We start from the raw sequence: 15513 nt of genomic DNA, 5'->3' as shown, positions 1-15513 counted from the left end.
GCAGCTGCTTTGCTTCAAATCTCAGTGTATCTGTGGTGTGTAGTAGGAAACTGTTAGGGAGACTGGTAAACATTGTGCAGGTAACGAGTAGCTACTGCATTGCTGTAGTCATTAAAACATCCTACTTGTTTGGTGTCAATTTAATGAAAGGAATTAATACTTCTTTTCCATCTCAATTCTTTTTGAAGCTGCCTCTGGTAAAAGGAAACAAAGAGATTCTCCCACCAACTGCAAAACTAAAACTGAGCGAGTTGCAAAAAAGTCAAAAGCTAGTTACGTAAGTACTGTGCTTTTCTCTCTGTGCATTGTAAAATGAATGGAATTACCTCACTTGGTCAGTTACAGTGGTGTGTTTTATCAGAAAATTAAATCAAATCAGATCTTGCCATCTGGATGAGTTTTTTTGTACTTTTTTGTTGTTGGCATTGTGAATGGAATTGCCTACTTTGTTCTTTAGTGCTTGTGGATTTGTATCACAGCAGCCAGTTCACTGCTTTGGTGGAAGTAGTTGATGGCAGGTAGCAGTGTGTGAGGCTCTGAGTACCATTCCGGTTTTGTGAACATCAGTGGGAATTACAGGCTCTGGATCACTTTTTCTCCACAGGTCATTCCTTGTATTTCCTCATGCACATGAAGTTAATGTCTTTGGCTATATCTACTGCTATTCTTTTTTATAGATGTTGCTTATATGTTTGAAGCTATGACTTAGGGAAATCTTTAAAAATAATGAATAGGTTACATTTAAAGGAATGAGTACTTTGACCTCTGCTAATAAATGAAAACTATCTCATGATCCTGGTGCATTCAGGCTGGTATTTGGCAGATTTGCACTGTCATGAGGCCATCTCCCAGGCATCCCGGTAGACATTCTTGAAATCCACTTACGTAGAGAAAGGGAATATTACATAAATACATAAAATGGAGGCTGGATGGAGAGTGACTGTGTTGAAATTTAGGCTAATATTTTCCTCAGACAGAACCAAATGAAGAAAACGCAGTTTTTTATTAAAGCAACTCCTTTGTAGTTCCTTCTTCCTGAAAGAGAGACATGAACTGGGTTTGTTCCTCCTCACCAAGACCCTGGGTTTGGTCATGAAAGGAGACTTTAGTTAATTATTAACCAGCCAGCCTAGAAAACAATGCTCCACTGGACCTGGTTTTATAACCAGAAATCAGCTTGATTTCTGTTCTTAACAGTTTCATTACAGTTTAAGGGAGCAGGATTGAAAGAAAACAAACATGGAATATGGGGGTTTATGACTCATTATAGAGACCTATAGTGAGAACTTGCAGGGGTTTTTTCTTAGTCTTGCTTTTCCTTGTGGTTCCTATGACCAGAGCATACTTGGGCAGCTCTTCTGTGGACTGTAGCTGCTCTCTTAGTGACACCGTAGACTCACTGAGGAAGGAAAAAATGTTCTCTTATCAGAGTGCCTCTGGGTGATGTAGTTTGTGCTCCTTCAGCAATGTGAATGTTGATCTACCCTAGTGGTATTTCAGCTGCAGACAAGTAGTTCTGTAACCACTTTGCGTTCAAAGCTCTAGGAAGGAACTTGTGTAGTTCTTCACAAATCAGAGCACCTTGTGGCCCCTGGAAGTTTTGGCACTTGCTAACTTCCATTCTGCGGCTGCTAGTAGCTGTTAGTGAAGCTATTGTTGAAAAGTTTTACCAGTTTTTGATGTGACTCCATGATGCTGTGACATAATATTTGTGGATTTTTTTACCAAAGATCTTAATAAAACCACACCATTTGACATGTTTATAGGCTGTAGTGGGTTAAACACCGCATGCTTAATAAGCTCATCTGATCACCAACCCTGTCATCTTCTGCCTTAAATACCATCCAGATTTGCTAATAATTTTTGATTTTAAAGCAAAATAAACTAGACAGTTCTAAATTATTTATATATGGGTATATAACTTTGCCCTGTGTATGCTTATCAAGTAAAGAGTGAGTTTTTCATGACTGAAGACATTTTCTGTTTGTGAAAGTTTTGGTCTTTCTTTGATCATTGACTATGTATGAGGAATCAATTCAGCTTGAATTTGTCTTAAGTGCTTTTGTCATTTAGAGTAGCTCTTTAGGGATAAGCAATACTGATAAGGTTTTCTTCTGTTTCTGTAGTTGTAATTAATATTAAACCTAATAGGTACCTTTTTTAACACAGCTGGATGATTCAGAACCCAAAAGACGATGGGAGAGGCAAGAGATGCTTGTGAAGAAGTTGCAAGGTACATTTCCTGGATTGGATAAGGAGGTGAGCTGATGTCTCGCTATGGCACATCAGGTTTTGAGTTCTTAAGAAAACTGCAGCTGTTGATAGTCCATATGAAACAGTTCTTACGCTGGCAGCACTTACGGGAAGAGCCCAGGGTTCCGAAGGTGTTTTCTGTTCCTGCTTTTAGGATGTAGCTTGTCCTGAACTTAGAACTGTGGGATTTGGTTAGAATTACATGGAACTTCTCTTCTACATATCTGGCCCTATGACAAGCCTGGCATAGTCAAATTTGATGACTTATTGTAAAAATGCAGGGGAAAATGATCTTTCCCTCTCTCACTCTTCTCCCCAGACTGCTAAATATATTTTGCACTTTGTATTACTTTAGTACCTGGTGGTCCTCAGCAGCTGCTTGAGCCTTTTCAGCACTGTGCTTGAAGTTGTTGGAAGCAAAGCTTGTTCATGTGTATTCTTACACTTTTGAAAAGTGGAGTGCAGCTCTGCCTAAACTGAGCGTACAAAGAAACTGAAGTGTTTTCTTGTTTTGGTTTATTTTTATTTTGAATCATCTGAATTACAGGGGTTTTCTTTGCCTGATGTTATTAGGCTCAGAAATTTAGCTTGTGCTTATCTCACTGCAATAGAAAATGTCTTATTTTTCACTAGGAGCTTAGAGAGGTACTTGAGGAGCATAACTGGGTGTTTCATGATGCACTGGAGGCCCTGAAAATATTTGCAGACAACGAGGAAGGTAAAGACAGATTTATAATTCATTTTATACTAAACCAGACTTGTGATGCCAATAGTTTTGAATGTCCAGCAGTGACAGTCCTGACAGCACCATGCCTAGAAACTTGCGCTTATACGTTAAATTGGTATTACAGGGAGGGGAAAAAAAGGAATCTCAATTTTTTTTCTGTATTTTTATTTTTGCTGTCTAACTAGGGATAAAGATGCTTGCCCAGCTAATAACAGATAGGCAAAAAAAAGTTGTAATTACCTATGGGTGTCTCTTAAAATATATTTTGGTACATGTCAAAGCTAATACCTGCTCCCTTCCTGCTTGTTTAAAAGTTTAGTTTTTTAACTACACTATTTGTAAATTACTGGTTTCTAAACCAGTAATTGCAAGTAACTGCATAGGTAACAAGTGATATATGCTATTTTGTCCTTTTAAAGTGTATTCTAGGAGAGAAACTTATTAGAAACTTACAGGCCTTGAATTATGCAACCCATCTGTAAATACCAGAACTTTAGACATGGCAGGGAGTAACCCAGTGATTCCAAGTAAATCTGCAAGTTATAACTTAAGTCCTATTTAATGAGTTGATTACTTTTCAGTGTGCTGCACAGCTGTCAGATATGTACATGTTTTGCTATATCAGCTATTTAAGTGTTCTTGGGATAGTGTTCTTAATTGGATTCTTTACAAGTGGAGAGAGCTATCAGTGCTCAGGAAGTTGTGTCCTTACTGCTGCTTCAGAGAAGGCATGTGTCAGGATTGGACTCAGTCAGCAGCAAGCTGGGATTGGGCAGAAGAAAAACTTCTGCACTTCAAGTGCTCTCTTGCAATGAAGGAATCAAAACCCTAGAAGGCACTTCTGAAAATTTCTTGCTTGTGTTGTGTTAAATAACTTCTGTCTTATTTTAAGGCAGCTGAGTTATTTTGGTTGGAGATGACCTCATTCTTTGAACTTTTTTAACAAGTGCATGTTTTCATTGTCCCACCCCGAATACTTCGCTACAATGCATTACAATGGAAAAAATACTTAATTTTCTTGGTGAAAGAAGGCTTGTTTTCTCAGGTCAGCAGAATTAATATCTCTGCAGTCAGGTGCATGGGACAAGTATCTCATCTTAAGAATACATCAGAGTTCTTAACTCTTTGCTCTTACCTCAGAGCTTCTGCAGCTCACAAATATTACATTATGTTGATCATCTCTATTTTAAGATACTTAAAACCTTCTGCTATTTGAGCATTATACAAATGAGCTTTGATTATCTTATGCTCACAGTTGGAGCTATTTACATATTTTATCCAGATTTTTTTTTCTGTTCTCTTAGTAACACCTGCTGTTGAGTTCTTGTGTATTAAATACTAGAACTGTGATAGATCTATAGGTTTTATTAAATACTAGAACTGTGACAGATCTATAGGTTTTATTTTGGAAGAACAACTTGTGTTTTCATCAGCCCCATACACTGACTTGTTGCCTTCTGCATTGCATGCATAGATATGGAATTTCCTCCCAAAAGGAAAGTTGCTGACTGGACTGAAGCCTCCACTGAGAGCCAGAGACAGGAGAGTAAAGATACGGCAAAGCAGAATGCTTCTCAGAAAGAGCAGAATGGCTTTCAGAAAAAGGACAAAAGCAAAAGGAGCATTTGGAGCGCTGAAAGAGAAACAGAACACATGGAGGATGAGTCTGCTTCCGAAGATGGCGGAAGCTCCCTGGATGAGGACTACAGCAGTGGTGACGAAGTGATGGAGGATGGCTACAAAGCAAAAATCCTCAGCTTCCTGCAGGATGCTTCCCTGAGTGAACTGACTCTGATTCCCCAGTGCTCTCAGAAAAAGGCTCAGAAGATAATAGCGCTCCGGCCCTTTAACAGCTGGGAGGCTCTGGTAGGTCTGCATTCTTCCTTTCCTATCCCCAGCCTGCCTAGAGTCAAGGTGGCTTCAGCCTAGGGAGGCTTAGATGGGTGGCCTTATCCTCATTAAGCTAAAATGCTATGTTCCTCCTAAGCCAATAGCATTTCAAATAGTGTCATATGACCTGATTTTGAATGAATTAAGGGGTGATTTTTCTGGAAAACTCAAGCTGATTGGCTGACATTACTGTCACTCACGCTGTAGCACAGAAAGTTGGTTGATTTCACTGCAGAAGGAGAAATTAGAGCTTTCACTGTGGGAAGGAGGTGTTTGCTAGCCTGTTCCGAGCTCTTGTAGCTGAAAACCCATGCAGGAGGGAAGAAGAATGTGGCAGGACCTTTACTGCAAGGCACTTGTGTAGCAGCAGCTTCCAGGGTTGCTCCATGATTGAAGAAGCCAGCATGGATCTTTTCAGTTTCAGACAAGAAATGGTCGTTCTTTTTTTTTTTTTTTTTTTCCCCTTCTTTTGTGCATTTATTATACTGCAGCTTAGTGTCTAGCATGGTTTTGCTAGCTAAGCAATGCAGCCATTTGTAGTGGAGTGAGCTGCTATGTTTTTTATTAATGAAAGGTAAAGCATCAGAAGGCTAAGCCACAATCCACCAGGAAAGGGAAAACGGTATCTGTAGGTAAGTGCATTATCTACTGTCGCTTCGTTGTTACTTTCAGATGTTTGCCATGGCTTGTTTGTACACTTCACATTTCATACAGATTCGGTTAAATGCAAGTCCTCAGACCTGCTAAGAGCAATGTCCTGGTCAGAAATTTGAAGTGCATTACAGCAGATTGTCTTGATTTAATTTATTAGTACTTTGGATTTTAAAGCAATAACTGTGCACAGGCCTTTTTACAGAGGAATTCCTGTTTTTTCATCAGTGTGCATTCTGAACCCCCTCACTGATATATGCAAGAACTTCTTCAATATGTATGAAACAATAACACCTACTATTCAGTGCGTGAAATATAGTACCAGAAAACACTAAGGGATACGAAACAGAATTTTAAGGAAAACAAAATTATTTTTGTATGTTGTGTTGTAAGGGGAGGGGGGATACAAGAAGACGATACTTGAAAAAAATACAAGGTATGCTGCAAAAGAAATCCGTTTTGCCCCAAGCCTTTGGCTTCTCACAGAACATCTGTCATACAGCTATTACTTTCTAAACTTGTTGGATTTTGTCTGAGCTTAATTCTTTGCAGAAGTATTTGCTACAGGGCTCTTCTTTTCTCTGTGTAAAATATTTTACAGTGAAAAAAAAAGCTGCATGGGCCTGTTTGCGTTCAAAATCTGTCTTTCATGAGGATTGCTGCTGTCAGCAGCCACATGTTTATGTAGTATTGTGAATACTTGCCCAGAGTAGAAGTGGCTTGCAGGAGATTTTAGCAGATGTTTTGTATCAGTGTGGATTTAATTGTTTATAAAGATCCAGTAGCTCAGTAACCCAGTGTTTTTCCTACCAGTTAATAAGGGTGGTCAGAATATTGGAAAGAGCTGATTTAGTTAGAGTATTAAAGAAATCGGCCTAATTTTAAGTTCTCCATTTACTGTAATGGTGTCTTGTGTAACACAATGTGAAGTACTACAAGTTGTTGCCACGTGTTCATTATTAGAATTGAGGAAGATATTAAGACTCACAGTTTGAGATTTAAACTAAAGCCTACTTATTTGTAAAGAATGTTTTATTCCAGGAAAAGATAAATGAGAATGCCTTTTTTTTTTTTTTTCTGGATGGCTTTTTTAAGTTGGATTAAGCTATTTTGTTTCCAAGAGGATTTAAATTAATTTTATAAGCTCATAAGGTTAATAAGAGTACTTGGAAATACTTACTCTTTGAATTAAATATTTCAAGTGTTTAACTTGATCTAGTAATGCTTCAAACACAGAAAAACATTTAATAGACATGGTTCTCAAAATAAATGGAGAGAGCTGAAATTGCCCTCGCTCCCAAAGATTAATTCATTCGGTAGTTTAGAAATGCCTACCCTGTAGGTCAAGTACATTTTCCAGGAGCATAGTTTTATCCAGTCTTTAGTGCTGGACATGACTGGCTGGGAGAGCCTTCTCTTAAACATCAACTTGTATAAAGTGTACCCAGGTATGTCCTTGAGGCTTTAGGTGTCTGTCTCCTTGGAGAAGTGAACAAGGTCTGCAAGGACTGCTGGCCTCTCTCCAGAATATGTTGTCTGCACAGGGAAAGTGGTAGGTAACAAAAGAAATTGGGATGTGTTTTCTGAAAACACCTCTCTCAGTGATCATCATATTCAAAACCAAAAATTGCACAGATGCTTTGGAAGGGTGCACCCAGGTGCAAAGCCCAAGCATGGAGCTGAGGCCTAAGAAGGTGTGATGGGCAAATGGGAGATAATGAGGAGCAGCTCTGCACAGCTGGGAATGAGGGATTAGAATACAAGGGGAGCAGATCCGTAGTAGGCAAACTAAGGGATGGTCAGCAGGAAGCGTGGCTGTGAGAGCTACACGGAGAGGCAGGGACAAGCTCCAACTGCTAAAGCCCAACTTCTGGCCTGGCACAGGACCGTGTTTGTTACATACAAACTGCCGAATTCCAGAACCACCTTGCACCAAAACCAGCTGAAAGGAAGCAGCAAATGCATCAGGTTAGCAATGGGAAACTGCTTACAGTGGAACCTGGTGTTTGTTGATCGAGGCTGAGGCTGACTTTCACCCTTAGGCATTAAAGGGAAAGCCTTCATCATCTTGCAAGTGGTGTGAAGTAAGCCCAGACATAGTGTGCTGGTGTGCCAATTCCTAGTGTGCTGGGAGAGCTCACGGGTTCAGTTTCCATGATGGTCTTGCATTTTTGGGCTTCATTTGAAAAAAGCTGAACTTGGAAGTATATCAGAACCTCTAGAAAGCGAAGGCCACCTGTGGATCTGCTTTATGTTCTGAGCAGGGTAACACCCTGTGTTTCATATGCAAATCAGTGGCTAAAGTATTTCTTGTTGCAACTTGGACGTGGTTGTTAATGTGCTGACATGAAACAATACAATTTCTGTCAATAACAGATGGCTCAATTCTCCACACCTTTATTTATGGATTACGGAATTTCCATTCATGCCAACCAAAGCTTTAGTCATCAAAACAAATGTCGAAATTTTGTAGGCACCTATTAAAAACTGTGCTGTTTTTTATTTCTAAATAGAGATGTCTGTTCAGAAAACTTTGTTACAGGTGTTGACATGTGCAACTTAGCCTGGTCCAACCTATGAGTGTTGGTAAACTTTCTGGGGTTTGTTTAAAATGGAAAAAAACAAAAACATACCCCCAAACTGTAATTGCCTCACTCCATTTATGCTTGAAGTCTTTTTCTAATGAAAGCTACTTTTTAAATTCTATTTTAATTTAACCTGGTTAAACTCTTCACCTTAACAAAACTTGCTGTTACTCTGCAATGTGGCAATGTTGGCGAGTTACTTAACACATAATAGCTGGATCATACAACTCCTTTTTTATGGAAGGAATTCTTGGAGGATATATGCATATGAAATCTTGTGCTAAATTTTAACAGATCCCTAGTCTAAAATTCAGAAAAATCTATGTGAAAACTACTTCTGTTTTAATACAAGAATGATGAATCCAAAATACCTTGTATTTTTCAATTCTTTAAATCTATTAATGAACAAAAAAGTTGCCTGTTCTTTACAGTGAAATATACATAACTACTTGAGAAAATACTAATATGACCCCAGTTACTGCAGAAACGTATTTAATGATAGATTTTACACTTTCTGCATGGAATTTAGGAGAAATCAATGTGCCTGAAGGGCCTATTTTGCTACAACTTCAGGTTGCTTGTCTCTGACATGTAACATACTCATAATGTGATGAAGATCTGAAATTTAAGAGGAAGGAAATATGCAGTAGCTAGTGTGGACTTGAGGAAGCAAGTGGTGGAAGTAAGGCTTCCTTGTACTGGCAGACCTTGGTGACCCCTGGCACAGTGCCCAAATCCAGTTTGACTTACCTTCATGGCAGAGTTAGAACTGTAACCAAGTAATGTTGGGCCCCAGACACATCCATGACAAAGGGCATCTTAATGAAAATCAGTGGGGTTTTTTTCCCCTCCTTTTGGGGTTTTGTTCTGTTAGTGGGCCTGGCTTTCCAAGCTGGCTTTGCCCTGTATGTTGCCTCAGTTTCAAGCACTTGTATTTTGCATTAGAAAGTCTTCAGAGAATTTGTATCTCTTAAGGTTTCAAGTTTCATAATGTGAGGAGCTGCAGTGATGACCTTCAGTGCGGGTTCACAGTTTGCAGTGGGCCAAGTGTAAGGAGTATTTGGAGTTTTGAGAGAAGATTGGGATGCTGTTGTTGTCTCCTACTTGAGTTACTGCCTGCTGCAGCTGTGGATTTTCACTGCAGCTGCTATTACCAGTGTTCATAGACAATGATGATGATGATTGTTGTTGTTGTTATTGTTATTATTTTGCAGTTCACAAAAATGACGAAGACTTCTGGTTTGTCAGAAGATATAGTGTGGAACTGCAAGATACTGCTGAAGGAGAGGGATGTGGTTCTAAAGCTCATGAATAAATGTGAAGACATTTCCAATAAACTGACAAAGCAGGTAACCAGGATTACTAAAGATGGAGAATGTGGATGGAACATAGAGCAACCCTCCATTCTGAATCGCAGGTATGTCTCAATTTTATGATTTAGAAGGGTGTTGGACAATAAGGTGTACTTGAAGACTGGGATTTTCAGAACTGTAGTCTCTGAAAGTAGAGTAGCAGATTTTTGATACTTAGGAGCTCTCAGTGAGCTAGATAGTGATGTGCAGCAGTTGAGAGAATCTAACAGATTTTTTAAGTGTATCAGAAAAGCAGGATAAGAGCATAAAAAAATAAAACTTTTATTTCCTCCAATTTCTGTGGAATTTAACAGCCAACCTTAAACAATAGAATCATGAGTTGTCCATTTACCAAGCAAATGTGCTTCTATAATGGGGGACAGATTTCAGATAGGATTCAGTCTCAGAAATGCTGAGTTGGAACAAATATGAGCAAACTGGGCAGGTTTATCAGCTGGATGAAAGACCTTGGTCAGGAAGTTCAGATGTACTAAGTAATCTAAAACTCTGTCTCCAGTCGGCATGGCAGCAGGGATGTGTTGTGGGGAAGGATTTCTTTCAGAGGTAAATTGGTAAGGATCTCCAAATGGATATTAGGAGGAATGGAAATGGATATGGTGAAGGGCATTATCTTAACACTTAGGAAATGTAGGGGTGCAGTGGGAATGGCCAAAGTAGCAGCTTGAATTCCAATTGGATGCTGTTACAAGTAAATAGCAAAAGGATTCTCAGCTGTGTGAAAATAAAACCTGGGAGGAAGGAAGAAGTCTTTGAAGGAAGAATGTGAATGGCGCTTCTTCTTTGGAAAAGGTGCTGAACTGGGTCACTTGCTGTCAGTGTGTTTTGTGGGTTGTGTGTTTGGGTTTTTCTTTGGTGTTGACACACACAGTAATTGTTTGTGAGTAAAATTAGGGATGCCGCTGCAAAATGCCATTTAATTCATTGTGTATTTTAAAAATGAGTGGTTCTGTAGCTGCTTTTATCTGGTTGTATATCACTGATTGTAGAAGAGGAATATTTCTTGTGTTCTATTCACTGACTGACTCACTTTGACCATTTTAGATCTGTGAAAATGCGGATAAGCAACTCAGTTTGTGTACAGGTGACTGATTTAGAAAGCTTGTGTTTTTCACTGCCCAAAGAGGTCTGGAGTGCATTAAAATAAAGGCAGTGTTAAACCTGCCAGTTTGTGATTACACTAAGTGTAAAGCTGTGCTTCCTGGAGAAACAAATGAAAGGTGGTAATAAGCTTGATTGTTTTTTACAGTTTGAAACTAAAGCCATATCAGAAGATTGGTTTGAACTGGTTAGCACTGCTGTATAAGCACAGATTGAATGGCATCTTGGCTGACGAAATGGTAAGTGTGAAACTGCTTATTTAGGAATCGTTAAAACTTTGTAAGAAAGGCTTTATTAAATCCTTGCCTAGAAACCTCAAGCAGATTATAAGTAATCTTAAATTGCATACAGTTCTCCAAGATCTTAGAAGCTGCTGAACTCCTTTCCGTTTGAAAATCAAAGGTAGCCTAAGATTCACGGACACTGACAATTACAAATCACATGGTGTCTCCCAATGCAGCAGAACTGGTTTCTGCCACAACAGGTTATTTTCAAACCATTGACTTTAACAGCTCCTTGCACAAAAATATAATTCATTCTACTTGTCCCACATTTCATGTAGTGAGCTCCTATTTTCTCCATTTCTTCATCGGTTTCAAAACAGGCAGATGACAATACAGGAAAAACCAAGTGGGTAGAAACCTTCTCTGCTTCTCCACAAGCAGCATTTCCACCATCTCTTGTCATGACACTCCCCACCAATGATGAGCTGAGACGGAGAAGCTTATGGGTTTGAGGTTTAGTTAAATGCTGACACCACCCATAGTTGTACAACAGAAAAAAACTTACGCATGCAGCTGCTGCATTCTTGGTCTGTTGTTTTTAATCCTGGCTGCTGTTCATCTTTTGATGGACCATGAATGAAGGCACTGCTTTGCCTTGCTATGACTTAGGCAGTGTTTCTCAACTTCTGTATGTTTCCTGTTAGTAAGAACGTGTGTGTTTTGTGGTAGGTACAACTACATGCAAATTTTAAATTTGTGATGCAGAAAACAGGAAAAGTGAGTGTTGGTGGAAATGTAGGCTTGTCTTAAATCCGATTCCCATATTAAATTCCACTTCAGAAATATCTGCAATACCCTTTGTAGTACTGGCTCAAATGGAAATAAACATTTCGTTTCCAAGTAATCATTTTTCTGCGCCATTGGTTCAGGAAGGTACATTTTTGGATATTATTTGAGGAATGAACTTGAACTAAAATGAAAAACTTCATAAATTGAAGAGATGAATCTTTGTTCAAGTATTGAGCTGAAATGATAATGAAGTTTGACTGAGGTTGTACTTAAGAAGGAATTGACTTCTGTAAAATTGGTTAAACAGAACAAATTTTCTAATCAGATTTCTAATCTTTACTGGGCCATCACTACACTGTAATTGTCTTATGAGTTCAAAACACTTATGTCCCACAGATTGTAAATTTTGTTTAAATGGATTTCTTTTCTCTTAGGGCTTAGGAAAAACAATTCAAGCTATTGCATTTCTGGCTTACCTCTACCAAGAGGGCAATAAAGGTCCCCATTTGATAGTTGTGCCAGCTTCAACGTTAGGTAAGTTACAAGCTTCAAAAATGTTTTTGTTAGGAAAAAAGCAAACAATCATGGACATACTGTAAAGCAAAGATAATTAACGAAAGAAAATTTGGGTTTCTTACAGTGGTACTCAACTCTTTAAGTAATTTGAATTGGAATGTAGACCATACTGCAGGCATGCTTGTTCTGAATTAATTAGACTTAGCATGGAACTTTTTTAGATGATTTGTCTGCTTCAAAAAAAAATTAAGCTGCTTGTTACAATCTGGACTTGTGTTGCAAAGTAGTTTTTTTACTTATTGAATATTGGCTGAACTTCCTAGTCTTCAGGCTGTGCTTAGGGTTAGGTTTCATGACATTTTAAACATTCTCTATCTTTTTTCCTCTTTACTGCACAGCATCTGTCAAAGCAGATGAAAATCCTAAAATGATGAGGCTGTCTTTTATTTGTGTGTCCTGATTGTTTTATGGCCTCATTTGAAATTGGAAAGAGTATGGTGGAATCAAATGTCAGCAAAGCTGATGCAGTTGAGCAGAAAATGGGTCTTGATGGAGTTAAATTTGGATTTGTTGAATGACAGGGGGAAGTAACAAGTTGAATTTAGAAAGTAAATGCTGCATTTAATATAAAATACTTGTTTGGGCTTCAAAAATTTCTCTTGACGCATCAGTAAAGTTTCCAGTTGTTCAACTTAAGTTTGAAATTGTCGTTTTTAGCATGCTTTCAAATTCCATTGGAACCCACTTTTTAAAGCAACCCTTAATAATGCATATATTTCTTAAAACCTGAGGTGTTTGTAGACATGTGAATGAAGGTGCTTTTGTGAAGTCACTCCTAGAGTGAGAGTTGTAGAGGCGGGTCGGCAGTGCCTGGGCAGTGCAGTCTGCTGGCAGCTTTCCTGACATTTTTCCAGGGGTCTGGGTCCAATCCCTTCCCAAGTGGCATTTAGCAGAGCCCCCCTTCTGCTGTGGTTTGGGGTCAGTACTTGTGTTGGCTGTTAAGCAGCTTCCCCTTGGGCACAGCGCTGTTGCCTGTGGCCACTGTGCTGCTGCACACCTGGAGCTGCACAGCTGTGATGTCAGGCCTCTGCCTGCTCCCAGAGGCGCTGTCTCTCCTGGTGACATACTTCTGCAGGCTAGTACTGACAGATGAAGCGATTTGCTTTCTGGGGATTTAACTGTCTAGGGAAGAAACCGAGCTGCAAAGTTACACATTGTGTTTATTTCACACAGTGGTTACAGACCATGCAGGGCCTGTTCCTGCAGGAGTTTAAAGTGCAAGCTGGTTGAATTACTAAAAGCCCAGTTGGGGTTGGTTCAGTTTCTTACACATCAGTCTTACAGTTTTAAGACAGAATGTTTCTTAACCTTCAGGAGAATTTAAAGGGATTTGCATTAAAATCAGATGTTTGGTTTGATGCTGAGGTGTGAAACAGTAAGACATAATAAAGTATAAATGATTTGGATTTTGTTTTCATGTTGCCTTACAGATAACTGGATAAGAGAAGTTCATCTGTGGTGTCCTGAACTGAACGTCCTCTTTTACTATGGTGAGGAATCTAGTTAAGAAATTAATCCAAAGAGTACAGTTGCTTGCATGGCCAGTGTAAGAAAAGATGAATCGCTCATGGCAGTGTTGTTTTAAGACAGTTGTTTAAGGCACGGATTTGTCAATGAGTGATTTCTCTGCAGTGTCTTTAATTGTTACATGTATATAAATATATATAATTGTACTCATGTCGTTTCCTTCTTTAGGATCCCAAGAAGATAGGAAACATCTCAGGGTGGACATTCATAATAAAGTCATTGATTTCAATGTGATTGTGACTACGTAAGTACAGTTAAAACACTACAGACAGGGAGCTTTAGTGAGGTCCTGCTGACCTCTAGTGGTACAAGAAACCGGAGAATTATAGGAGTTGGGTTTCGGATAATGTTAACTATACCTTTATGATTGTGTTGGAGATACTGTGTCATAGGTGCTTTAGATGTATGTCTGTCAGCATGTGTATTACAGATAATATTACAATTGTAATAGACTTCAGGAGATTTTTAGGAAGTGTTACTGAGAGCATTGGCTCATCAAGTAAACTGAAATAATTTGCCAGTAACAAACTGTATTGTGGTTGGTTACTTCCAGGCAGTTTTACTGCCCCTCATGTACTTCCTGCATAACTCTTAATAATATTAGAGAATTTGATTTGATTGTGATAACAGTACATTCATTTTCAGAGGGAGACTAAGTGCAAGTGATATTTGTCTCTGACAGATACAACTCTGCAATCAGCAGCTCAGATGATCGAGGACTGTTCCGCAGGCTGAAGCTTAACTATGCAATTTTTGATGAAGGTCATATGCTCAAGAACATGAGCTCTATCCGCTACCAGCACCTCATGACAATTAATGTAAGAGGTTTAGTTATTGCTGAGTTAGAGGGGACAGCTCCTGTCTTTTCTGTCTTGTAGTTACAAGCAGGGGGGAAATGGAATATTAACTGTAAAGTTCAGATACACTTAACTTGAGATACTACAATATGCAAGTGGATTTAAGTGTTGGTGTGGTCTCAGGAGTGGATCCTGCACTATGATCTCTTTCAGGGACATAAGCTCCCAAAGAAACGTAATAAATTTGCTGTACAATCGTTACAGTGATGGTAGTGCTTGAGTTTCAGTATTAAGCAAATTCCCGGTTATATCCCATAGTAGTAATGATTTAAAAGATGCTATTCTGATTACTTGTGCTGAAACCTTGTAGTATTTAAGGACCTGCTCTGATACGGCTATGTAAGAAGAGCCAGCTTGAAAATATTTTTTTCTTGTTGTTTGCAGCCTGAGGAAGCAGAGTTTTGAAAAGTATTTGAGCTCAGCTCTTTCTTTGAATATCATGATCTAGCACTGGAGTATTTGTACAATAATAATAAACTTAAGATCACTTCCTACAACTTATTTTTCAAAATCATGTTTTCATCAATAGCCTTTTTAAAAAGCTGATCTTTAAGCAATAAAGCTTTCTTGTACTTGCAGTTCAAAACTTGTGCTTTAGTACTGTATGACATTAGAGAACTTGATATGGGAGCAACAGTGAACACAGTCATCAGGAGGAAGAAAAAATACCCCAAACAACAAAAAAACCCCAACAACAACAGCCAAAACAGAGCCCAAACAGAACAATCAAGAAGAAGCTTAATAGATCCAGGAATGGTTTTTTAATTGTCTTAAATTGGTGCCCAGTTCCCCACAGATCTGTAAACGGTTTTGTTGACTTAACAAGGAAATTAGTCCAGGATATTCCAAATATATAATAAGTTTAAATAGTTATAATTTAAACCAAGCTAATTTTCTCACTTACCCATACTGTGGATTTTTTTGCCAAAAATATTTTTTAACCTGTGTGACAAATGTTTCTCA

General features: G+C 38.7%; 1 protein-coding gene across 2 annotated transcripts in view; it reads left to right on the top strand.

The window, feature by feature from the left end:
* Positions 1 to 15513, top strand: part of SMARCAD1 (SWI/SNF-related, matrix-associated actin-dependent regulator of chromatin, subfamily a, containing DEAD/H box 1) — a 116818-nt gene that overhangs the window by 94860 nt on the left and 6445 nt on the right. For both annotated transcript variants that reach the window (XM_040064983.2, XM_040064984.1), the window contains 10 exons: positions 189 to 277; positions 2170 to 2259; positions 2887 to 2971; positions 4455 to 4846; positions 9321 to 9523; positions 10726 to 10816; positions 12025 to 12124; positions 13597 to 13656; positions 13862 to 13937; positions 14376 to 14511. In XM_040064983.2, the coding sequence (XP_039920917.1) occupies positions 189 to 277; positions 2170 to 2259; positions 2887 to 2971; positions 4455 to 4846; positions 9321 to 9523; positions 10726 to 10816; positions 12025 to 12124; positions 13597 to 13656; positions 13862 to 13937; positions 14376 to 14511 (1322 nt within the window). The remainder of the gene's footprint in view (positions 1 to 188; positions 278 to 2169; positions 2260 to 2886; positions 2972 to 4454; positions 4847 to 9320; positions 9524 to 10725; positions 10817 to 12024; positions 12125 to 13596; positions 13657 to 13861; positions 13938 to 14375; positions 14512 to 15513) is intronic.

This window comes from Hirundo rustica, chromosome 5 (genome assembly GCF_015227805.2).
Source record: "Hirundo rustica isolate bHirRus1 chromosome 5, bHirRus1.pri.v3, whole genome shotgun sequence".
Taxonomy (NCBI): Eukaryota; Metazoa; Chordata; class Aves; order Passeriformes; family Hirundinidae; genus Hirundo; species Hirundo rustica.
This window is presented reverse-complemented; position numbering and strand designations above follow the sequence as displayed.